The sequence below is a fragment of the Papio anubis genome, chromosome 6 (assembly GCF_008728515.1).
Source record: "Papio anubis isolate 15944 chromosome 6, Panubis1.0, whole genome shotgun sequence".
NCBI lineage: Eukaryota > Metazoa > Chordata > Mammalia > Primates > Cercopithecidae > Papio > Papio anubis.
In genome coordinates, this window is record NC_044981.1 from 134,467,954 (window position 1) to 134,494,678 (window position 26,725).

Sequence of the window (26,725 nt, forward strand, 5' to 3'; positions counted from 1 at the left end):
TGTCCTATGGTATTATTGATGTCCCTTGTGGGACCTTTTCTAAGTGTCAATAAGTCCTTAGGGTCAAGCTGTTTCTGGAATCCGCCTGGCAGAAAGTTTATCTGCAGCAATTTGTCACCATGAACTTACTTGTTAGATTCTCATTTATTTACTTATGTTCATTTTCTTAGGTACAGAAGGATTTTTTTTTTTCTGTGTTCCAGGAAGCAATTTTTGCCAAAGCTACTGTGGAGAGGAAAATTATGATTGTGTTTCAATCACAATTAGTTCCAATTTTGCCTCTCCAGACACATATGTCAGCTTGTCAGTTTTTCTTCCCCCAAACACATTGTCTTTTAAATTGAATGCTGATCCAGATAAATATATAATACACTCAAAGGGGAATTTTGGTCTTATATTTGGGAAAAATACATTAGTAGGTGGCTACTCAGATTCAAGATGTGTTTAGTGAGGGTCGAGAGGTGAACATGCTTCAGATACCTGAATTAGTCACACGGGCTTGTTAGTGCAAGATTAAATGGCTTTAATTTAACTGCTGATAGATTCTGTTGTGGGTTCCTGGAAGTCACCCAAATTGTTAATCACTATTGAAATAACATTTTGGTAAAAAATAGGAAAATTTATGATTGTAAAAGTTAGCTGTGTAAGTTAGAAGTTTAGGATGAATTTCATTTCCCTTGTCCTCTGTAGCATTTTAGTGAAAAAAGGTTTGTAATCAGATTGCTACATTCCATGCTCCATAATAAAATACAGAGCAGCATTATTTTGATAAAGTAAATTTACTGTGTTATATTTTATTTATAAAATATTTAAGATTTTTTTTTGAAAATGTCAAAAGCAAAAAACATAATAGCATTATGGGATTTATATGCGTAAATGCATCTGTAGATGATTTACAAATACTTTTGTAGCATCTTTGCTGGGATGTCTCAACAAAATTAATTCCTCCCTTCATTAGAGTGTATTTGTTATTTTTGTTCATGGCAGTTTTTCCTATATTTGGTGAATCTCTTGCCTTACGAGTTTTTATGGCCCCAGAAAGAAGTAAAAAGCTCACCTTTTCAGCCATCTTTAACTAGGATATCAATAGGTGACCAAATCACAATTCAGAATACCTATAAGAACATTGATTAGGAAGCTATTTAGTAGGAGGAGGCATCATAAAGATTTCATTCTGCAGAGAGGGGAAGCATAGACTTCCAGGGACGGCAAAGCACAGGACCCAACCTGAGTGCTGGTGGGGGGGTTGGGATATACTTGGGTTATTATTTGGGCTTCCTAAGGTTCTTTAATACTTTTTTTTTTTGGTTGTTTTTGTTGAAAGTGATACAGTGGATTCTGCTGTTTACATTGAAGAACTTGAACTGATCTTTCTCCCAGACTTGATCTTCATCCAATGTACCATGGCTCAGGGAATGGCACACTATTTATTTGGTTGTAGTAACCAGAAATATAGTTGTACATTCTGGATACCTGTCTCTTGTATATCCTATGCATCACCAATTTTGCTGTTCTTACCTCCTATATAGGTCTTGATTGACTGCTTCACATCACCTCCATCATTTATTACTAAATTTAAAAACATTTTTCCTCTATTGACTGCCACAGCTACTATCTTCCTGGTCTCCCATACCTACTTTGCTCACCATCCTATCACTCATCTGTTTTATACATTGTGGCCAGAGTAATTTGCCAAAATGAAAATCTGACTTGTGATAGCAACCTTCATCTCATTCTTTTCTGTGTTTAACTATAACTTTTAAGATAAAGACAAAACTGTTTATCATTGCCTGCAAGTCCTGCTTGGTCTGTTTACTTCTTTCATCTCTATCGTCATCTTCCCCATTTTCTCCTCTGCAGCCAAACTTTCAGTCTCTTATACTTGGCCCTCTTCTAGGTCTTTTGCACAAGTGGTTTATTCTGTCTGAAATGATCTTCCTAATAACTCTCTTTCATTCTTCAGGTCACAGCTCAGACATCACTGTTTCAGAGAGACTTTCTCACCTTCCTGATGAGGTCATATCTCCCCATTATATGATTTCATAGCCAGACTGTCTTGTGTAGAGGTCATCATAGTTTTATTTGACACACACTTTGTTGATGCTTTGATTACTCGTGTGATGCCGCATCCGTGCAGAAGAAGCCCCATGAAGGAAAAGTACTGAAATGGTATCTGTTAGAGTACTTCAGATTCATCCTCATGGGTTTTCTATGCGATTTAAACAATCCTTTTGCCAATGAACTACTTGTTCACTTTGATAGGTGACACAGTATAGGAGCTAAGGAAGATAAGTTTAATGTTAGATTCAAATTGAGATCTGAGCAGGTTACTTAACCCTTTTCCACTTCACATTTTCCTGTACAATGTTTAGCACTTTACATATTCAGTAGCTTTCTCACTGGAGGATTGGTTGAATTAAATATTTTTACTGTCTTAAGCTATTCTTTTAATGATTTATATGCCAGTAAGTCACCATCAACACTTCCATTGATGGAGTATCAGCTTTCTGTAGATCACTACACAGAAAGGCCTAATAAGAGGTAATAGCCTTTAAGAAGTTTACTGCTGAGCTTGGAAAATTCTACACATTCTAACAAATACAAAGTGGGAAATGTAAAGTTTGTTAATTAACTAAAAAGTTGTATAATTGGACATAAGAGCTTATGAAGAAAGTAGAAATAAAGGTTCTTAGGGGAGAAAAGAGAATACAAGCTTTGCAAGACGGAGGGGCAAACCAGGCAAAAATGCTTATTTTCTTATTATTATGAACCATGAACTGTTATGAGCTATGAGTTCATGCTGGTGGTTCATGGTAAGTTAGCATGGCATGGTTTTTATGGACCAAGTTTGTGAGGATTTTTGAGCATCAGATGGAATGTGTGGTTCTTACCTGTGCTTGAGCATGCAGTTAATTGCTTCAACCAATAGAATTGTGTTGTTACTGGTGAATGTGTGTCACCATCACTGAAGCAAGCACTACTAGTTCATAGTATTTGCAGAGTTTAATCGCTGCTTGTAGGATCACTGTAAAGCAAAAGAAGTTTTTGTTTATTTGTTTAGTTACATAAACAGTTCTTAGGGAGATACTTGATAATATTGTAGTTAGAAGAAGAAAATGTTTGAGATATATTCTTGCTCATGGTTATTCTCAAGGGAGAGAAATTTGATCCTGTCTGTGTACTTGAGTTGCATCCATTTAGCTTATAAATGTTAATGAAAACCTGAAAGTATATCTCAATAATAGATTGAACGATGTGACAGTGAAATTTTTGACACTATTGAAAGTTTCTTCTTCCCTCCTGTAAGAGAAAAATTACCTCCCATTTTCCCAGCGCCTTGGGGTGGGGGAAGGACACCTGTGCTTGATTGTTGGTCTGAGATCTAACTGTTACTTGTTTTGGCTGAAGTTGTTTTTTATTTTAGTTTCTACAGTACACCCCAGAGGGAAGCTTTAAAAAATTAGTGTGGGAACTAAAACTCTACAATTTCTCAATGTTTGTGTTTACCCATTGAGCCTTAAGTTAGCATTTATGAAAACATTAAAGTACAATTCTCAGTTGCTCTCAGGGCAAACAAAACAAAACAAAACAAAACAAAAACACTGTTGGAATGGAGGTCACTTGCATCCTGCAGCTTTTCTGATTATGTTTAAAAGGAATGTTTTGTTGAAGGAATATCTTCGGGTGATTGTATTTGCTAAGATGAAGTTGAATTACTTGTGTGCAATAATCATAGAAGTATTTGCGTGCTCTTCCTTTCCTCACCGTTGTTCAATGTGGCATTTCAAAATTGACCAGGTGTGTTTTGGCTATTTTTTAAATTTTGTTTTTCAAAATAATAACTGCATTGCTAGCACTGGAAGTAGAATAGCTTATCCCAGAGACCTGAGATATGATTTAATATTATACTTTGCTCAATTATTGGGGACCAGTAAATAATTCATTAAAGCTGATTTAAGTTAATGTAGATTCAGGGGACTTTACAAGGGTTTCAGGTTTTGTTTTTTTTTTTTTCTTTAAATATGTATTTTATACTAAAACCTTGAGGTATAGGAGATTATCTTGTGACCAAAAGCACCAGTCTCAAAATTTGAGGAGATGACACCATTCGCTTTTACTTTTTTATATCCTAGGACCTCAGTTTCTTTTATTATATTTGTATGGTTTGTGAAGCTACTGGTGAGATGGAAAATAAAATAACCCTGTTTTCTCTACCGCCCTGTTCTCCCCTTTTTTCTCTTATCTTCCCAGAACTTAACATTTTAAAGTGTAAGCACTTATTTCATCTCTTTTTCCTTCTACTACTTGAGCTCTTTTCTTCATTTTGCTATGCTCAGTCTCTCCTTTTTGTTGTTGTTGTTGTTGTTATCATTCCCTTTTGCTTTTATTTTCCTTTTCTCGTCTTAGAACCTCTAAGGCAGAACTGTTTCAAACAAGCAGACCGATTTTTGGTTTAGGTGATACTACTTTGTAAATAAAAAAATGAAAAGATGTTTTTCCTTTGACAGTTCCCACTTCTGTAATCCTCACAACAATCCTCTCAAACAGTGCTTTCATTATATCTCGACATTTATCTGTTCCAAGCCTCCCATTTTCATCAGTAAAATGGTAGAGAGGAGATGTGGTGGAAAGGGACAGAATGTGGCTGTTAATTTAGGCCTCTGACTTCAGAACCTGCATTCTTAACCATTCTTTTGTTTGTTTGTTTGTTTGTTTGTTTTTGAGACAGTGTCTCACTCTGTCTCCCAGGCTGAAGTGCATGGCGTGGCCTTGGCTCACTGCAACCTCTGCCTCCCGGGTTCAAGCGATTCTCCTACCTCAGCCTCCCAGGTAGCTAGGATTACCGGTGCCCGCCACCATGCCCAGCTAAGTTTTGTATTTTTAGTAGAGACAGGATTTCACCGTGTTGGCCAGGATGGTCTTGAACTCCTGACCTCGTGAACAGCCCCCCCCTCAGCCTCCCAAAATGCTGGGATTACAGGCGTGAGCCACCGTGCCCGGCCTTAACCATTTAATAAACAGGTATCTGCTTTCATTTGGATAATGGGGGAGATTATATTTTTCCTTCCTTTTGAATATTTCATGGAGTGTCTTTTATTATAATTAAGAACTTTAGTGGACTTAAAGTTTAATAAAGGAAGAAACTTCTTTGGTGGCCAGTTGAACTGCCCCTGTGACCTGATTATCCTTGTTCCTGAGAACTGAGTTGAAAAACTTTGTTCAATCTGAATTCTTCTCTAATTGATCATTACTTGCCATTTACTTACTTAGGAGCAGTGACCATTGTTACAGTTATAAAATTGAATAGTTACAATTGTTATTAGTTTTGAATCACAGTAAGGTCTAGTTGTTCTTCATGTACTTCTTGTACTAAAAGTACTTTAGTTCTTCTAGGTTATAGTTGTCTGAAAGGTGGGAACTTTCAGAATAATAGACTAGTTGAGTTGGAAGGAAACTTACATCATCAGTACAACTACAGGCATACATTGTTTTATTGAGCTTTGCATCATTATACTTTGCAGATATTGCATGTTTCACAAATTGAACATTTTGGTAATTCTCACAGTATTTCATTTTGTGTAACAAAATGTAACATTTTGGTAATTCTCACAATATTACATACTTTATTAGTATTATTGTATCTGTTATGGTGATCTGTGATCAGTGATCTTTGATATTACTGTTGTAATTTTTTCATGCACCACGACCAGCTCCTGTATAAGATGGTGAGCTTAACTGATAAATGTTGTATGTATTCTGACTGTTCCACCTACGGCTGTTCCTGTCTTTCTTCCTCTCCTCAGCCCTCCCTGTTCTCTGAGACACAACAATATTGAAATTAAGCAAATTAATAACCCTACAGTGGCCTGTCAATGATCAACTTAACGGAATAACTGCAGGTCTCTCACTTTTTTTTTTTTTTTTGAGACGGAGTCTGGCTCTGTCACCCAGGCTGACTGCAAGCTCCACCTCCCAGGTTCACGCTGTTCTCCTGACTCAGACTCCCAAGTAGCTGGGACTACAGGCACCCACCACCAGGCCCGGCTAATTTTTCTATTTTTATTAGCGATGGGGTTTCACCATGCTAGCCAGGATGGTCTAGATCTCCTGACTTTGTGATCCACCCGCCTCGGCCTCCCAAAGTGCTGGGGTTACAGGCATGAGCCATCGTGCCCGGCCGCAGGTCTCTCACTTTAAATCAAAAGCTAAAAATGATAAATGTTAGTGAGGAAGGTATATCAAAGCTGAGACAGGCCGGTAGCTGGGCCTCTTGTGCCTGTTAGCCAAGATTCGAATGCAAAGGAAAAGTTATTGAAGGAAATTGGAAGTGCTACTCCAGTGAACACCCAGATGATAAGAAAGTGTAACAGCCTTATTGCTGACATGGATAAAGTTTCAGTAGTCTGGATAGAAGATTAAACCAGCCACAGCATTCCCTTAAGCCAAAGCCTAATCCAGAGCACGGTCCTCAGCATTGAGGCAAGACCCTCTAGTAGCAAAAAGATAACGACTTGCTGAAGGCTCAGATGATTTTTAGTATTTTTTTTTTAGCAATAAACTATTCTAAAATTAAGATATATATTTTATATACCTTATATACTTTTTTTTAGACATGCTATTGCACACTTAATAGACTATTGTATTGTGTAAACATAACTTTAATATGCACTGGGAAACAAAAAATAAAAATTTGGTACATTCAGACATAATGCGACTACTTAGTAGAATGTTTTGACTTTGATAATATTCATTTATGTGGAAATCATAGACGTGTTGTGCCCTCATTCTCTTTAGACCTTCAGTTCTGGTCTTCAATGTTTAACAGTGTTGAAGTGTATCCAGACCAGGTGGGAATTGTTAGCATGATTTTTAGTCTTCAGGCAGTTTCTAGAGGCCACAGGCCACTCTACATTCTCTTACCTTTAATTGTTCATTTCAATCTTGGGTATTTTTAAAAGGTGAGTGATGATTACAAAATTGGCCACAGGACAAAGACTTTATTGCCTTTTGGGGTCATGTTACTCTGATTATTTTCTCTTAAGTTGCTTTTCATTTTAACAACTGCTTCTCAAAACTTTTCACTACCATGTAACATAAAAGTTATGCAGGTTGGATAGCTGTTAGGAGAGTGCCATAATTTCAGAATTTGGAGAAATCTTGAAACAAGAGTTCTTAAACTTAGATCTATGAGTCCTTTAAAATTGTTGGTGAAGTAAGTGTATGTGTTTCTGGGAGTGGGCGTTGAGGCAACAATACTTTAAATTTACTTCAGATTTCAAAGAAAAAGTGAGAGAGGGAGGGTTAGAGAGGAATAGGAAGGATAGGACTGAGAAAGAGGACTGACTCACATTGGAATGAAAGGGATAGGTAGAGTTGTGAAGGGAAGGGTTAAGAAAGCTTATGAAGGTTAAGTGCCATTAAGTTGGAAGTTTTTAAAAGTACCATCCTTTAACATTGTCATCTCGTTTTTAAACTTTGAAAGTGTTCTCTTCATACATTTTCTAGTTTTATTTTCTTTACTGTTTGTTGGAGGAAGGAATGAATATGTCTAAAGGAACAAGTATTGAGGACCCATCTATTCCTCTTGTCAGTGTGCCTTGGCACATCATGGAGGCAGTCTTGTTTAGTCTGCACACTGGACCTCAGTGGGGTGGGCACTTCAAGATGAGGAAACAAGACAGAGAGAGGCTAAATTATTTGCCCAGGATAGACAAGTAAATAGATGTGTAGGAAGTAGGGAAAACTGGAGTACTGGAAGGTGCTGGAAAGGAACTCAAAACCTATTATAAAATTAGCCACTTTGAAATAGGAAACAGATGGCACTAATCCTTTTAACAATTTATGACATAGGTTTCCTGTGTCATAAAGATGAAACTGGCAATTTTCTTTGTCAAAGTAATGGCCAAGTACTTGCTTTTTGTCTCTCTAAGATGTAGTAGGGGAAGGGGATTAAACTATAGAACAATGCTTGGCCAAGTTTCTAAATCTTAATGTGTAGCGGGTAAATTCCATGAGGACATCCACTTCCTAAGAAGGAGAAATGTGCTACTTTCTACTGAAACTTTCATTTTAGTTTTTCTGTGTTGCCTGAAGGTTTTTAGAAGCTATTATCTGAAATCCATATATTTTTTCTGTGTTCAAATGTAAGCTGGCTACCTAGAACAAATACAAAGCACTTCTTCAGAGATCAAGAGAAATTTTATCCTTCGGACTGTGAAGGAAACAGGTTTATATTTTTACAAGGCAATGGGAGGGACATTTTAAGGAAACTAAAGTTGTTGAAAGTAGACTCCTACGAAGATGCAAATTCAGTTCATTTGTTTTGGAGTTTGGGGGGAAAGTTTACTTTTTCTTTTTCTGACATTTCGTAATATTTGCCTCATACTGTCTTAGAAATGAATTATATGATGTAGGGGATAGACTTCATTAGAAGAGAAACATCCATCTTAAGAAATAATAGAATGTAAAAGCTTGAAGAATTAAAAATAGACTGTACAAAAAGTGATGACACTGATGTCTGTTTAACCAAATTAATGGAATATTTTAGGGTTATTCTTAAGATTGAGAGCTTTGCTTATTATCATTTCAAATTTTACCTTTTTTTTTTCTCTTTAACTATCTTTGAATAAAAAATACTTAAAAAAAATTTTTTGCTTACCTTCAGTGGAGCTTGCCGAGTTTACAGATTACACAGCCCCTCTGTTAGGGGCTGGCGAGGCCAAAGAGGTTTCTAATCTTAAAAAGCTTGTACTAGGGTTCTGGGAATGCACAGACAGATATGGTATATTTTGTACATAAAAGAGCATTATGTAAGTGCTATGGGAATGCAGCACAGGAAACACAAATAGATAGTTGTCCGACTTTTTTTATAAAACATTCAACTTCAAACTGAAAACTCCAGACCTTGTTCTAGATTTTTGGATGAACAACATACATGAAATCCCAACTTTTCATGGAGTTTTTCAATTAAGTAAACAAATAAATTCAGTAAGTGGCAAGTGCTATAAAGGATATAATAAAAAGTGATATGTTAGAAAGAAGCTTGGAAGGAACTACTTTATTTAACCGACCTAGGAATGCTTCACCAATAGATGAATGATGAAAATCAGCCAGCTGAGGACAGAACATTTCAAACAGAGGAAGGTCCAGTGCATGGAGACTGAGACAAGCATAAGCTTAGGTGTTTTTTTTTTTTTAAAAAAGAAAAAGCCCATTGTATCTGGAACATCTTATGTAAGGGAAGAGAGGTGTAAGAAATAATGTTGGAGAGGAAGGCAGGCACTAGATCATATTGAAGCTGAGGGATGGGGCTAGAGTTTGGATCTTATTCTCAATGCAATATGACGATGAGAAAGATTTAAAAAAATTAACCTGGCTGCCTTTCAGAAACGATTGTAGGGCTAGTAGTGTGGAAATCATAAAACTTGCTAGGATTCCATTCTATTTGTCCTCCTGAGAGGTAACAGGAGTTTAGTAAAACTAGTGATTATGAAGAGACATGAATGGATTGAGGAGAGAGCTAGGAAGTAGAAACAATGAGACTTGCTAGTTAATTAAAAGAGGGGAAAAATCAAACTGATTCCTAGTTTGATTACTGAGTCCTTAGTTTTAATAATTGGTTATATTTGTTGCCACTTAATCAGATGAAAAAAAAATGGTGGTGGGAGAAGAGGCTTGAAAAAAGAAATGAAAAGATGAAAGATATGAAAAGGAGGGTAATGGCATTGCCTTCAGCACAAAGGTAATAGTAACAGAAGTACTTAGAGACATTAATTTTATAACAGAAAAAAAAAATATCCCAGATGGGCTGAGACCCAAATAATGATTTCACTTGTCACTCTTCTTTCTACTTAGAGATCCTGATTATTGCTTCTTAAGCTGTCTGGGCATGAAGCAACATTATTGTATAATGTCTTTAGTTTTTTTACACCAACAGTTTCTGGCATGTTCTTTGTTACTACTGGGAAAATCTCACTCAATGCCAAGAGCTAGCTGTTTTGCACAGTGCGTTGGTGCTTTGGTAGCTATTCAAAATGGTCTTCAGAACACATAAAAATACTTTTCTTATGAGGATAGAATATTACTTAGTCCTCTGTACTCTTCTGCTCATACGTAACAATCTGATTCTCTGATGGTGGCAGACTAGAGTGGAAGAAAGCCCTTTGTGATGGTTGATTTATGTGTCAGTTAGACTCAGCGATATTAGCTTAAACATTATTTCTAGGGGTGTGTGTGTGTGTGTGTGTGTGTGTGTGTGTGTATGTTTCTGGATGTGATTAACATTTGAAAGGTACACTGAGTAAAGCAGATAGCCCTCCCCAATGTGGGTGGGCCTCATCCAATCGCTTGAAGTACTGAGTTGAATAAGGAGTAAGAATTCCCCCGTGTCTGACTGTCTACAAGCTGGGATATCAGTCTCCTGCCTTTGGGCTTGGACTCAGATTGGAACTTACACCATAGGCTCTCCTGGTTATTGGACTCAGACTTGGACTTGAACTGGAATTTATACCATTGACTCTCCTGTTTCTCAGGCCTTTGGGCTCGGATTGGAATTATACCATCAGCTTTCCTGTCCTGAGACTGGACTTCTCAGCTTCCACAATCATATGAGCCTATTCCTTATAATAAATCTCCTGAGAGATATATATATCTCTCAGCTTTTTTCATCTTCATTCTTCAGGCATCCAACACTCCGGTGAAGGATTTTGTTTTCTAACTGATTTTATAGAGTACATCTTTATACCCTGCAGAGACTGAGTGAGTGAAATAGACTCAACATAATGTTCTCATTAGAGCAGAGTGATAAAAAGGTTTATGTATATTAAAATATAGGGTTCTCTACATGTGATCCAAAGATCTCTGTAGACCCTCATACTCTTTCAGGTGATCCATGAGGTCAAAATTGCTTATCAATAACACTGAGATACAGTTTTCCTTTTTTCTCTTTTATTGTCTCATGAATGAATAGAAGAATTTCCCAGAGGTTACATGATGCATGATACTACAACAGATTGAAGGATTAAGTAAAAATGAGAATCTAATTGTGTTCTATTGAGACAGACACTAAAGAGATTTGTAAAAAGTAAAACAATGCTTATCTTCTTGCTATCTTTTTTTGTTTATTTTGGGAAATGGTTATTTTTCATGAAAATATGATAGTAAATTATGAGATCATTGCTAATCTTAAACAAATTATTATTTTTGAATTTTTTCCATTTTAATTTCTAATATGGTCAATATTGATATAACTCAGAAACAAAAGCTGCTTGATATCCTTAATATCACAAGTATAAAGGGGCCTTGAGACTAAAACATTTGAGAACGTTTGTTTAATAGAAGATTTCTTATGTATACCAGTGTGGCTCTGACAAATACATTAAATATGTACTTCCAAACATTATACTTTTTCATTAAATCTTAATGTTTGAAAGCAGCATAAACTAGTTTCATTTGTTTTTCTTTTTGTTGTTGTTTTGACATTTTCTGGTTATATATCTCACATATAGTTAGAGCTACTGCTGTCTCAATTGTTCATGTCTTTGCCTCCTCTTTCAGTGTCTTTGCCTCCTCTTTCAACTGGTAATCTAACTAATCAAGTAACAAGTGTTTATTAGACTTCTATTGTATGCAAAGCCCTTGTTAGGTAGGGTGCCAGTTATCAATTTATTGCCCTGGAGCTTAAAATTTATCCTTCATTACCTGCTCTGTGATAGCAGCACTTGACCCTGTAAAGCGGTTCTGCTTTACAACTGGCGCAGTGTTAAGCTTTGTCAGTAGAGGGCACTGGAGAGACACTTAAGAAAGAAGAAACATCTATTCTTGGTTGAATTGTGATCCTAGGGTTGTTTTTTCTTGGTGGTACTGCACGGTGGGCAGAGCTGTGTGCATGTAGCAGACATAGTCCCTCAGTGAGCTTGTAGCACCAGACCTGGCCTGGTGACCGCCTTGCTGTGGCACACACATACCCCAGGCCTCATGCCACTCTGCTGCAGGGAGAATGTGTCCTGTTTCCCTTGCTTCCCTAGAGCAGGACCGGCTCTGGCCTGAGTGACCCAGCAGACTTTATCATTCCGTGAGCTGCAACTCCAACTTCTTTAAGGAAATCTGATTCTCAGCAACCTCCGCTGTCTACATTGGTTTCTTTCTTGGGTACTTTGATTATTCTTTAAGGTTTTCTTCACAACTTTAAAGTTTCTACCTTCTTACAGGTAGTAATTCTTTATATTACATTTTCACTGTTAAATTTACTGTGTGGCTTCTCTCTTCTGATTGGACTCTGAATAAGTCAGATGCTTTCTAAGAGAACATAATTACCCTTCTGAGGTTGACAAATGATATCCATATAAATCATTTAAAACTGGCACAAAAGCAGTGTATAATTGGGGGCCAGAATTAGACATTTAGAAACTGTGAGACAGTTCGAGGAAAGAAAACTGGCACGATGTGTGGAGAAAATAGTGAGGGGTCTGTCGGACTGGAGAAGGTGGTTTGTGAAGAGAAGTGGGAGGTAAAATGACCAAAGTTACTTTGGGATAAGATCATGGAAAGTTGTGAATACTAAGCAGAGAAGCTGAAATTTTTCTTTTAGTTTATAGGGCACATTCAACAGATTTTGAATAATAACTGACAATACAAATATTATGTTAGTGTACTAAAGTATACCAACACATACATATTTAAAAGAGTTTTAGAAGACAGTATGGAAATCTATTTATAATTAATTATTTTCTTTACTATTAATCGAATTTCCCATATAAATACCTTATTCATAGAAGTGTAGCTTAAAGATAAAAAATCACTAATATATAAAATCCATAGGGCATTATATATTCATCTAGATAGAAGATTATATTATTTTCCTTGGCCATTCTTTTTAGTAAAAACTGCCATTTGTTTTAAGTCTTCTCTCCCTTTCTATTTTTTAGTGAATTGGAATAAGAAGTACTCAATTTTTGTATTGTGTTTTTTGAATGCCAAGATGCTGTTAATCTGTAGGATACAAATAGGATTTATTTTTAAAAGACTAAAAATACCCACCTGTGTTTATTTACTAAGTATTTATCATTATTCATTTGATTTTCCTCTTGTACAATAGTATTCATGTAGTCTGTTTTAATAAAAAAGTGCAAATCTAATGCCTATTCATTATAGAACTCTCAGAAACTGTACATATGCAAAAACTTATTTGAAAACCTAGAAGACAATTACAGCCCACCAGATAATATACCATTAAGATTTTGCTATATATTTTTCTAGTCATATGTACAAGTTTATGTGTGTGCATATGCGAATATACACACATTTACACGGATGTATTTATTTAACTTAAATATGTATTTTTCATAAGTGGGTTTAATATTTTACAACCTGCATATTTTACTTAACACATTGTAAATATGTTCCATAAACTGTTTTAAAATAATATAATTCTTAATGACTGCATTGTTGTCCATTAAATTGGTTTGCAATAATTTTGCAAATTACTGATTATTGAATATTAAGAATACTTAATTTTTCTCCATTTTAAATAGTGTAATGAGTTAGGCATATTTTAAACCTGTATCTTTTACACATACCTGATGGTTTAATATACATTTGTAGACATGGAATTCCCAGACCAGAAGGCATATATCTCTCTTTTTTTCTTTTTTTAAATATATTTTAAGTTCTGAGATACATATACAGAACCTGCAGTTTTGTTACATAAGTATACATGTGCCACGGTGGTTTGCTGCATTAGGTGTTTCTTGTAATGCTATCCCTCCCCCTGCTCCCCAACAGGCCCTGGTGTGTGCTGTTCCCCTCCCTGTGCCATATGGTCTCATTGTTCAACTCCCACTTATGAGTGAGAAAATGTGGTGTTTTGTTTTCTGTTCTTGTGATAGTTTGCTGAGAACTATGGTTTCCAGCTCCATGCATGTCCCTGGAAAGGATGTGAACTCATTCTTTTTTATGGCTGCATAGTTTTCCATGGTGTATATGTGCTACGTTTTCTTTATCCAGGCTATCATTGATGGGCATTTGGGTTGGTTCCAAGTCTTTGCTATTGTGAATAGTGCTGCAGTAAACATACGTGTGTCTGTGTCTTTATAGTAAAATGATTTATAATCCTTTGGGTATATACGTAGTAATGGGATTGCTGGGTCAAATGGTATTTGTAGTTCTAGATCCTTGAGGAATCGCCACACTGTCTTCGACAATGGTCGAACTAATTTACACTCCCACCTACAGTGTAAAAACATTCCTATTACTCCACGTCCTCTCCAGCATCTGTTTTTTCCTGACTTTTTAATGATTGCCATTCTAACTGGTGTGAGATGGTATCTCATTGTGGTTTTGATTTGCATTTCTCTAATGACCAGTGATGATGAGCTTTTTTTTCATATGTTTGTTGGCCGCATAAATGTCTTCTTTTGAAAAGTGTCTGTTCATATCTTTCACCCACTTTTTAATGGGTTTTTTTTCTTGTAAATTTGTTTAAGTTCCTTGTAGATTCTGAATATTAGCCTCTTGTCAAATGGATAGATTGTAAACATTTTTTCCCATTCTGTAGGTTGCCTGTTCATTCTGATGATAGTTTGTTTTGCAGTGCAGAACCTCTTTGGTTTAATTAGATACCGTTTGTCAATTTTGGCTTTTGTTGCAATTGCTTTTGGTGGTTTATTCATGAATATCTCTTAAAGGTCTTTGATGTCAAATTGCTCTCTACAAAGGTTGCATTTAAAACAAACAAATAAAAAGCATATACAGTTTTCTCTGTCTTGAATGACATATTTGAGAACTCTGTTGCTCAAGAGACCGTAAGGAATATTCGTAAGGCCACTTTAAAGAAGTTTTAATTAAAAGCTACTACATTGTATGTGTGGGAACATAGATGTTTTATTAAGCCTTGAGATAACTAAACTCTTGTTAGAAATCTGAGGAATTAGTTAGCTGGTAACAGAACAGTCGTCAATAAGTTTAAATTATAACATAAAGTATGAGGGAAGTACATATTGTATAATTTCCCAAGTGTAAGGATTGGGAGCCAGTTATTCTGGGAGACTACAGAAGTAATTTTTAGATGTTGATAAGAATAGCACAGTATCTTCTGTGTTTGGGATGATGGAAGGGAATACTGGGTCAGACAGGCAGCTCCCTCCCTAGTGCCTACTGGACAAATTGCCATTATATCAAGGCAGTAGGCAGAAGGATTTAGACGGCTTTTTGGTGCTAGTACTTGATTCTTCCTTTCTGGAGCTGTGCAATAAATGCATTATTATTCCAGAGCACTCAGAGAATGTGGCAGTAGTCAGGCATTATTGAAAGAGGGCCATTTAGCAGAAACATTCTATAGAAATGAATTAGCAACACTATTTTTCTTTATTATTTAACTTGCTTGAAATGTTGAAATAGTGTAGACTATTCACAAAGCTTTTATTTTGTGACTTTTGTATTCCTAATGATCAAATTGACAATGCCTGCAAGTGAATATACTTTGCCTATCCTGTTTCCTTAATAAGAAAAATAATTATTGTAGCTTAAGAGTACAACTGACTGAAAATTCCTGAATGGTCTTTATAGTAAATATTATGCTATATAATTAAAATGTGACACAAAGCATATTTTTACACGACAGTTTATTTTATAACAGGAGAAAATGACTATTAGAAAGCCAGTAAATCATTTAGAGATTACTACTTTAAAGTTGACATTCAGAAGCCATAATTGATACAGACCTCTAAAAATAAATTTAAATGCACTACTGCCATAATATTGCATTGGGCGGGGTGGGGCGGGGGGGTGGGTGTGGAAAGACTGTTGTAGTAGTGGGGAAATAGGCTACAGGTTTGTGAAGATGCTAAGGCCCAATAACAAACACTAAGTAACTTATCCAAGATCTCAGGGCTGGTCCTCGTTAAAAGGAATAATTGGTCTGCTATGCAGTGGTGAATCTGAAAGACATCTTGCTAAATCAACCATTGACTTCAGAATGTGAATATAATAAGGACTAGAAACATCCTGCTTCTATAAATTGGGTTGGGATCCAGGATGTTCTGTTTAAAAATAAAGACATAATTTCTCCAAAATATACACGGACAATTTATTCTATTAATGTGCCATCTGTGAGACTCAGAGAGAAAGAAAGAGAAACAAAAAGAATCCTAGCTTACAAGAGAAGAGGATAACTAGGAAAAAGAAGTGAATAATAATATCAGCCACTATCACTATGATCTGTTTATTCTGTACTTCGATTATACTAAAGTGTTACAGAAATCTTCCCAAAAGCTCTCAACCAGAGGGTACCTGCTACTCAGTGGCAATTGGTCACATTTGAAATTCAGCTTGTCAAGTAGTTGACACCATCCTCTCTGCCATGATTTGCATCTGTTGTTGAGGTTTAATTGAACAAGTTAGACTAGTAGTTATCGAGTGTTTAATGTGTCATGGGTACAAATTTTGGGGAGGGAATACAGAAGATTGATTTTGCATGTTGTCAGGAAGAGAAGGTCAAGTGCAACTCTTGTAACACTGAGTTCTGTAACACTACATCTGATAGATTTTGGTTAAAATTACACGCTAGCAAAGAAAAAGGATATTTTACAGTGAAATTTGTGTTCCATCTTCTGTGTGATAAATAGGCATATTTGCATTTTTGTGATATGTGTCTTTGTTAAAATCCACAATGACATGAGAACAATTGGTTGTTTTACTGGAGAGTTTTCTGGGACTAAAAGCAGCAGCCTGGTGTTCCAGTCTCATTTTTGTACTTAGTCCCTATGTGGCCTTTGCCTGCAATGGAAAGTCTGTATGTGAGCTATGAGAGTGGGACTCTTTATGTCCTGTGCCTCCACATGATAGATAACCAATGAACACTTACTAAGTCAAAGGCAATGGAGTAGATTGGTGATTTTCAACTGGGTTTCTTGTAGCCCTACAAGAGTGTAGGGACTATTACAGAACTGGGGCCAATAGTAGTGGTGATTAGCTGACACCTTAGTTGGTGAGACTCCAAATGGGGAAATCTACTAGGTCCTGATCCTCAGCTCTAGGGAATTTTTTTTTTTTTTTTGAGACGGAGTCTTGCTTTGTCGCCCAGGCTGGAGTGCAGTGGCGCGATCCCGGCTCACTGCAAATTCCGCCTCCCGGGTTCACGCCATTCTCCTGCCTCAGCCTCTGAGTAGCTGGGACTACAGGCGCGCACCACCACGCCCGGCTAATTTTTTGTATTTTTGGTAGAGACGGGGTTTCACCGTGTTAGCCAGGAGGATGGTCTCGATCTCCTGACCTCGTGATCCGCCCGCCTCGGCCTCCAAAAGTGCTGGGATTACAGGCGTGCGCCACTGCGCACGGCCAGCTCTATGCATTTTTAACTTTAGCCCTCATACTGACACTACAAAGTGTCCTCATTCCCTGAACTGAGGTTCAAAATTAGTATGTTACAAGTGATCCCATAACTTGTATAAATGATGATCTTCCAATATGAAATTAGAAATGGTTCCATTATCTGCACTCTAAGCACATCTCCCTGCAATAATATTCTGGATAATGAAAAATAAAGGTGTACCCTCTATGTAAACCAGGTCAATAAAGTATCACTTTTGTGTATGTGTGTGTATATGTTGTGTGTGTGTGTATATATATATATAATATATATATTATATTAAAAGACTTGTGTCCAGTAATACCAGAGATTTAGAGTGAGATCTGGATTTGAACCCAGCTTTGAGTGTTACTAACTGTGCCTCAATTTCCTAATTTGTAAAATAGGATAACAACAGGTTGTTGTGGAGACTAAATGAATTAATACATAATTTGTACTTTGAATGCTGTCTGTTACCTGGTAGGAATTCAGTTCATCTACTTGATTGATATATTTCTATGGCTGTGTTCTGGAAAACAGTCTTTTTAAGTTAAATTTAATGTTCAGAATGGATTGGCTTATTTTTGTTGTTATATGTTCCCTTTGCTTATATATCTCTTTAGCATTATTATTTGTAATGTCATTTCAGGGTCCTATATGATAGTGGACTCTTCAGATCACGACCCTGGAGAAAAGGCCAGACTTCAGCTGCCTACAATGAAGGAGAACGACACTCACTGCATTGATTTCAGTTACCTATTATATAGCCAGAAAGGACTGAATCCTGGCACTTTGAACATATTAGTTAGGGTGAATAAAGGACCTCTTGCCAATCCAATTTGGAATGTGACTGGATTCACGGGTAGAGATTGGCTTCGGGCTGAGCTAGCAGTGAGCACCTTTTGGCCCAATGAATATCAGGTAATCATCTGTACTTTTCTGGTGTATGTTTTGATGTCATCAGATCTCACTATATGTGTAATACATCAATGTAAATATGCATCTCATGGTCATGAGAGAGTTCCCTCTTGCCTTCCCCACCCCCATTGTTGGGGAAGTGTCATACACAGATATAAATATGCATCCCATGGTAATGAGAGATTGCTTCTCTTTCTTCCCCACCCTGTTGATGAGGAAGTGTTTGGAGACATTGGCACAAAACCTTTAAACTAGGGAAAATATTTCTACATGTTAAAAAAATCAAGTTTAGATCCAGAATTTGTTGGTGGTTTGACAAAGAGCTAGTTATTGACAGATTCTTTTCTATAGCTTTGTTCAGGAAGAAATAGCCTTTTTGAGTTTATTGTAATCTTCAGACTGGACTGATTTACTGACTTTTTGAAAGTAACATTTGGGAAATAAATGTGATATAGAGTTTCATGAACTATGTTAAGGGGGAGGCATTTTCATTAATTATTTTAATTTTGATTAATTAATTGAATAATGAATTAAATTTTGTCAATTAAATGACACGTAAATATAAGCCAAAAAGGATGAGTTATTCACAAAACCTTGGATGTTTATTTCAGAAATGATTCATTGAATTATGATTAAATCAGATGATCAATAGTGTCAGTACCTACTTTATGTTTCTGTGACTGAGTTTATATACTCTTAACGAAAAAAGGTTCATTTACTAGTTTGGAGAGTTTGTTCAGTAATCCTACTATGAGATTCAGTCCCTGGATACTGTTATTTCTTTAAAAGGTCAATCTGGTGTTAGACCTTAAACTTTTAAAGGACTTGTTTATTTGTAGCTTATTATAAAGCCTAATGAGAATACATTTATGTAAAAGTATATTTTATGATGGTCAGCAAGCAGTATATAAACTAATAGTTTTATTTCTGCCTTTTAAAAATGAATTATTTCTTTAAGTGAGGTTTGTCTTTATTCTTGAAGGGGAAAAAAGAAATGCTTTGCTTTAATTGCTTTATTTTGAGTTGAGTTTTCTGTTTTATTAAAAGCCTCCTACATTGTAGGCATGGTTCCACAGGTAAGATTTTCAGTTCAAGGTTATCTGTTTATTGAGTTTTCAATGGATTTTCATTAGGTACTAGTTGATTCTGTTATTCCGGAGCATAAGGATGTTTCTCTTCAGTCTGGGAGAGCCATCTGCTTTTTCAGGGTCCACAGCCCCAGGAGGGCTGCATATATGATATGGTAGGTAGGTGGATGGGAGTGTGTAAAACGAATGCTAGAGCACTTGTTGCAAGATCAGTGGGCTCAACTCTGACAAAAGTGGGTTGATGGCTGTCATCACCAGGTCACTCTCACAATGCATTGTCATTATACTGATTTCATGAGAATCTGTCATAGGAGCTTAACATAGCACTAGAAAGAAGTTCTGATTCAGCAGAATAAAATTATCAATAGAGTCAGCTTCCACAAAACAAATTAAAACCCCCAATAAAAATTAATCTAGCAGACTCATTAAAAATGTGGGTTTTGAAGTCAGATTGCCTGTATTCAACCCTGTTCACAACTTGTTTCCTGTGTAGATAGTTCTTTAAGGAATCAGACTGTCAGTTGTACTTTAAAACAACAACAATAACAACATAGAAGTAACTGTTGATAAATCCAGCAAGTAATATATCTATGATATATTTCTCTTTCCTGTTAACTAAGAAATAACATACATGTAGTTATTTTTTCTAAGTTGTTAAAGATCTATCTTTGAATCACTGATGTTAATAACATTTTCTTATGGCACAGATTACTGTGGTGTTAATTCTACTGTTAAGTTACAGTACTTTGAACAGGATTAATAATTCTTTGTTCAGTCTCATTTTGCATGACAAAACCCCCTTCATTATATGTGCTTGTGGTGTATTTAAGCAAGAAGTGCAAAAAGTGCCTGGGTGAGTTTCAGCCTTCCCAGTGACATCATTTTGGAGATGTTTTGTCAGAGAAAATGATGACTAAATAAATACATGGAAGCTATGGGTAAATGTCTCATTGTTGCAGATTAAAATTTGAGCCATAGATTATTTCTTAAGTGATTATTTTGCTCTCACATATTTTTCCTTAACCTGCAAAGCTTAATCAATGAGAGCAAACAACAGAGTACTTTTTATTCATGTGCTTAGTGCTCAGTAAATTACTTGATTGATGTTTTCATCAATTTAATCATTTAGATTATTAGTTGTACCTGTACATTAGTTATTAGAAAACAACCAACATAACATAAACTATATTTATGTGCTTTTTTTGCTCTTGGAAAGTAACATGAAAAACATTAAATCTCCCATACATTTTGATAGCTTTCAAAGTCAAATCCTGTCAAGTGTTTGGTAAGTACTGGTTTGCTGGCAAAACATAGTAGAATTTTTTGATGGGTGTTTTAGGTGCTGACGTCTCTATATTTAAAGAGAAACTCAACTGCTTTAAATACCAGATATTGGAGGCCAGTTTTGAGATTCCATCAGGGAAATTTGGAGGCTTGATTTCTATTCTTGTGTAAGAAAGGAACCACCTCCTATGTATACAGAGGTATGTGTCAGACTTGCTTTTTGGGGACAAACTTACCGTTTGAAGTTCCTTTTCTCTCTTATTAAGCCAGTTCAAATAGCTGGATAAATTTTCAGAAATATTTCATATAATTTTTGTTAAATTTTTAAGTAAAAACATATTAAATAAAATAATGTTATCCTTAGTGAAGAAACAAAACCATCTGACTGCCTTGACCATAAAACAATTTAGCTGTGACCCCTGTGAAACAACTAACTTCATGTGTTGAACATCTTATTAGACTTGCCCAAATGAATTAACTTCAGAATGTGGACAGACTTAACCATGAATTGATCCATTGGATTTCATTATTTAGTATTTCATACTTTAACTTTGTTTTCATCATGATTTATGGAGATCTGTTCGTAAAATAATTGTTCTTCTTCAAGGCTTTTCCAACTCAGGAATGGGTGAGAATACTGGCTCTGTCGAATAGCAGATTGTGTTTTTCATTCCAGCCATCTTTTAGCAAGTCAAGGGCATTCTTTGCCTTGACAACATTTTCGCAGAGGGATATGTTCAGTTGTAAATTTTTCTTTGCTTTATCAATTCTAGGACTTGCCTCAATAAATTTCTCAATAACTAAAAGGCATATTTATTATTAAGATTGGGAGAAAATTATGACAAAATGCAAATTCTGAAGTACTGCTTGCTTAGACACTCTACCAGCTAAACTTCATGATATTGAAGTATGTGATATATTAAGTAATATAGGTTAAAAATACCTAGTTAAAAAAAGAATAGCTTTCAAAGGTCACTGTTATTATTGCTTTATGTTCTTTATTTTTGTAAGCTGTAGTCATTTTATTTTGTTCTTAGCCTTGATTGCATGGTGCTGTGGAAACAAAAAAAAAATAAGTGCTATATTTTAGTAGAGAAGCATAGATAAACCGTTTTGGAAGTTTAAAGAATAGAGAGATTATTCTTCTGTCCAGGAGAATCAAGGAAGAAACAAAAATTTGATGGAGGTTTGATATTTGAATCTTCTCTTGAAGATTGATGAGGAAGGATCAATGTACACAGGGTGAAGACTTTGCACAGAAAATCACAAAGGCAAAGTAATTTGAAATTGTAGTAAGTGTTGGGAGTCATTGACACATTTAGTTTAGTTTTTCCTTTTTGTCACAGTAGTGATATAATCTTGATCTGCTTAACAAATTTGCTAGTCATTGTCCATTTGTATTTTTTGTTTAGTTTCTTCTTTTGAAATTTTTGGATCATTCCCTAACTTGTTGGTATTAATTAGCTTAGTGTGGTTCTTAAAGAGTATCCCCATTTTCTTTTATTTTGAAAGCACGGCATTCTTTTCAAGTTTTTTATTTATTGTAACATCTACTATTAGACACATACTGTGAGGTCACATCATGCTAACTCTTGGGGGTACACAAGCAAGTCCCTTTTCTCATGAAGTTTGCAGTCTAGCTTTGCACTGTAGAAGATAAAAATGTAAATCAGATGTTTACTCTGCTCTTAAGGAGGCTAGTCCAGATGGGAAATGTGAGATATACATAGATATAACTTGAAATACCATAGCGATGGTTAAATGGCATGAGAGAGGTAAATATAAAATGTAGTGGGGAGAGCAAAAACAAAAGATAGTTTAGTTTCTAAAGTAATTTGAAGTGGAAATGAGACTAGAATTCTTTTCTGTCAATTCCTCTATTCCTAGATGCTTTCCACTGTACTGTGTATTTTTTTTTTTTTTTGTAAATTACAATCACTTAGAACCAGCAAATGTAAATTTTGCTTTTTGACATAATCATCGCAGTGATCCACTAACATATAAGGAACAAACTGTTTTTCACCTATGTTTTCAGAACAATCGATGTCTTTTCAGCTTAGTATACTAATTATAGAAATTATCGTATTACATTTGTTTTAGTTGCTATGGTTGAAAGATGCTATTCTATGTATTTTATAGGCCACAAATAAGTACTGTAGATTCGTATATTGATTGCTAAATAGAAGTAAATAGGGAAAACCCCGCAAATCCTTAGGTGTCATCTCCATGTTAAATTTCAGCTGAAGATCAGCATACCTCTAAAAGCATAATTTTCTCCACTCTGGAAGTCTGACCTGTCTTGTATTCATAAAACTAAGTTCTGCTTTGGGATTAAATCCATACTTTCTTACTGAACAGTGAGGTTGTTACTAAATGAGGCAGGCAGACGTATGTAACTTGCAAAACTATTAGTGGAAACCTAATCTGCTGTTTTCCATTAACTGGGTGCACATCATTAATCACAAAAATGATGCGTGATGAAAACTACAGGGGTTTGGCCAGAAATTAGAATGTGATAATATAGCAGAAAGTGCCTTTTTCTCCCCCAATACATGGAGAAACAAACACAACTTTTGCGATGCATTTTCTTCTTAACATTTTTCCATCGGTTTGAAAAAAAAGTAAGAATTGACAGGCATGAGATTTTCTGTTTTTGTCTCCTTTTAAAAGGGTTATATTAATGTATATTATATTGATATTTTGGCAGTAGAAAGATTGTTATACTCCAGAGATTCTACTGGCTTTGGATCTGAAAAGATTGAGGTTAAACCAAGTGACCATTTTTACTTGAATAAAAAACCTCTAAAAGATTGATCTTCAGGCGCAGTAGCCTATGTAAGAAGAACATACTCATGAACCATCCATGCAAAGAGTAAAAACCATCCATGCAAAAAGTAAAAAGAGGGGATGTCCCTCCTCTGCCATAGCTCTCAGAACTCTTCCAATTTTTTTGCTGATCTGCATTCATCCATATAGAGACCCACTTTAGAAAGGCAAGCAGCAGGATTTTTTTTTCTCTGGATATATCATATAGAGGTAACTTCCTGCATAAGCATTGTAAGTGACTCTGCTCATGATCTTGTATAGCAGTGTTGCGGATATTGTTTGTTGTCTATTTATTAGTCATTCTCCTCGCTTTCTTTCATAGTGGCAGGAGTTCCAATCAGCTTACTTGCTTTCCCAGCTTCTTTGTAGGTAAGGATGACTATATGTGACACAGTTCAGGTCCATTAGTTAGGAAAGAAATTCTGCCAGGAAACTTCTGGGAATGATGTTACTCCCTGATCCTAAAGAGAGTGCTGTTGTATGAGAACATGGCTCTTGGTGCCATTGTGGTCATTTTGTAACTGTGAGGAAGGAAATAGCTGACAAACTGAGGGTGACAGAAGAAGGCTTTCAAGGAGCCTGGGTCCTATTCTCAAAGTAATAATAATAATAATAATAATAATAATAAAACTATTATTCAAAGAATTTTTAGATGAATATTCTCCTGCACAGCCAAAAGCAATGTTATACTTCATGTTGTGTCTTAAGCTTTCGAGCAATACTACCTGTCAGCACATACTGTTTGTGGGTAGCACATGTAAGACATATGGTAGAATTAAAAAAATATGTATCTATCAATGAATGAAGCAATTTTTATTTTTCAATGTAGTTGGAGAGAGAAGACACACTTACATACTTGAAAATGTAAATAGGTCGGTAAGACAGTGGATCACTGACCAAAGGGGCTAGAAAGCAAGGAAGGAAAGATGATCTATTGGGTATCTACTGTGTGTGGGATACTAGGCTGGAAACTTTCGTGTTTGTCATCTTTTATTTGTATTAATATTTGATCGTGTGCTAAGTAAATGTTTCTTACCTTCATGCACAGTTGAAGTTGTGCTTATTTAGTGGTGCAGCAATATTATTTCTCATTTTTTGTCTTTAGTAAAATAGTATGATTTTTATGAGTTTGGTCTTTAGCTATATCAGTGACTTCTGAAGTTAGCCACAACTAGATAGACTTATTTTAGTTACGGCAACAGGATTTACCTAACATGGTCATTGTGGCTTATTTTTACACTGACAAAATACCTTTTATTTGATCACAATTCTCTTTGTTGCAAATAGAGTACCCCAAATGGGTTGAGAAGGCCCTCATATTATTGTAGTTATTATTTTCTTAAAACTTAGAACCCTGTGAAGGTGACTGGTCTCTGGTTCCTGATGGTGATTTGCTTTTATTACAAAATGTCTGCTCTACTTTGACCTTAAATGGTTATTGTTGATTCATTGATGAAACTTATGGTTGTGTAAATAAATTTTAACTGATGAACAAAAGAGTCCTGATAGTTAACAGAACAATTACTGTAAATATGTAATAAGCCTCTTTTTATTCTGCTCAGTCATACTGCTTTTATATAGGGTGGTGGGAGCTGCCACAGTACCTTTCATTGTTTCTTTTGAGAAACATTTCCATAAATTAGTTCAATTCCCTTTTAGTAACTGAAAAATAATGAGCGGTCAGGAGAAATAAGCATTGTTTGTTCAATGCATGATTTTTTTCTTACTTAGGAGTTTGTCTTATCTAAGGGGAATGAGGAAGGCAAATGCTAAAAGGAGCAGTGGAAGAGATGCCAGTTCTTTGCTTATGTACTCAACTAGCACTCACTTCGGTTTGCTGAATCTGAAAAAATACATTTCTGATTTCTTGTTTTGCATACTTCTTTATTAATTATTTAGCATAAATTGATCAGGCAGATAAATGTGAGAAACGTTTCCTTCTAATCAGTTTAAATGCTGTTTCTGACAATGCTATACCATTTCATATAATACATGACAAATAGATAACAATTTAAAATTAATTTTTTCTTCAATTATGTTGTCTGCTGACTTTGATAGTTAATTGGAATTGGTCTAGTTTTAGGGCTTTCCAGTTTTTGAACAACTTAAATTTCTGGGTGAACTCTTTGTCCATTTTCATTTCAAAGACTGATTTTTCTTCACTTTAGTCTATATATAATATGTGAACAAAATATTGGTGTTATAAGGGAAAAACAAAAATGAATATGTTTTTTACTTAAAAACATTTTATCTAAAAACTTTTGTGCTGTGGTGATTTCAGTTTCAATTCTTGGAAAATAAATACATTTTTAATTTGAGAGAATGTGGGAAGAAGGAAATGTACAGCAAATGTCAGACATTTGTAGTCTTTTCAATTTTATTATTCTTTACATAATATTACATAGAATCTATTCTGTTGTTAGTAGGGTTAGAATATGAAGGAAAACAAACTTTGGACACTAAATTTTACTTCTATAATCTAGTGGACAATTTATAGTTAATTTTAGCTGTCTTGATTTTCAAAAGGTGTTCTTAAAACTGTCATTATAAAACTAGCTACTACATGTTATTTCTGCATTTAATTATAAATAGTCATTGCACACACCACTGGAATTCCCTTATGAGAATTAGATTCTTAATATTCTTTGAATGATCTGTTAAAAAAATCATTCTTCTCAGTCCTCTGGAAGCAGTAAATCAATTCTCATTTTATGTTTAAAAATAAGGTCTATAGTCAAATTTATACCAAGTAATAATTCAATAAAGTAATAAAGAGCAAAACATTTCTAGAACCTAGAGACAAAGTTTGGTGCAAGCTTAAAAAGCTTTAGATCCTGACATTTTGCAACAACATCACAAATATAATAATTAAAAACAGCGTGGTTCTCTGGGCTTATATTTGTTAAAAGACACTTTTGGTTTGGTTGTAAACTTTAGTAATATAAGACTTACAAAGAGATGAAGTCAGTTTAGCTCCATAAACACCAAGATGAATTTCTGTGTTTTGTTTTTGGTTGTTTGTTTGTTTGTTTGTTTTTTCTTTCATTTAGTCCCCTCTTTCTGTGTCTTGTGGGTATGGAGTGAGACCCATTGTAAGCAGGACAATAAAGATAACCAAATAATTGTTTTTCTGGTACATATATTAGACATTGTGACATGATGTGTGAGAATTAGAAGTAGAAGCTCTCCTTTTCTTTTTGCTTTTTTTTTTTAATGGTGTTGGAGAAAAACGTAGAGGCCATTTTGTATATTGGGTAAAGGTTTC

General features: G+C 35.3%; 1 protein-coding gene across 18 annotated transcripts in view; it reads left to right on the forward strand.

The window, feature by feature from the left end:
* Positions 1–26,725, forward strand: part of PTPRK (protein tyrosine phosphatase receptor type K) — a 553,640-nt gene that overhangs the window by 180,420 nt on the left and 346,495 nt on the right. For all 18 annotated transcript variants that reach the window (XM_017958332.2, XM_017958334.2, XM_017958333.2 and 15 more), the window contains exon 3: positions 17,994–18,265. In XM_017958332.2, the coding sequence (XP_017813821.1) occupies positions 17,994–18,265 (272 nt within the window). The remainder of the gene's footprint in view (positions 1–17,993; positions 18,266–26,725) is intronic.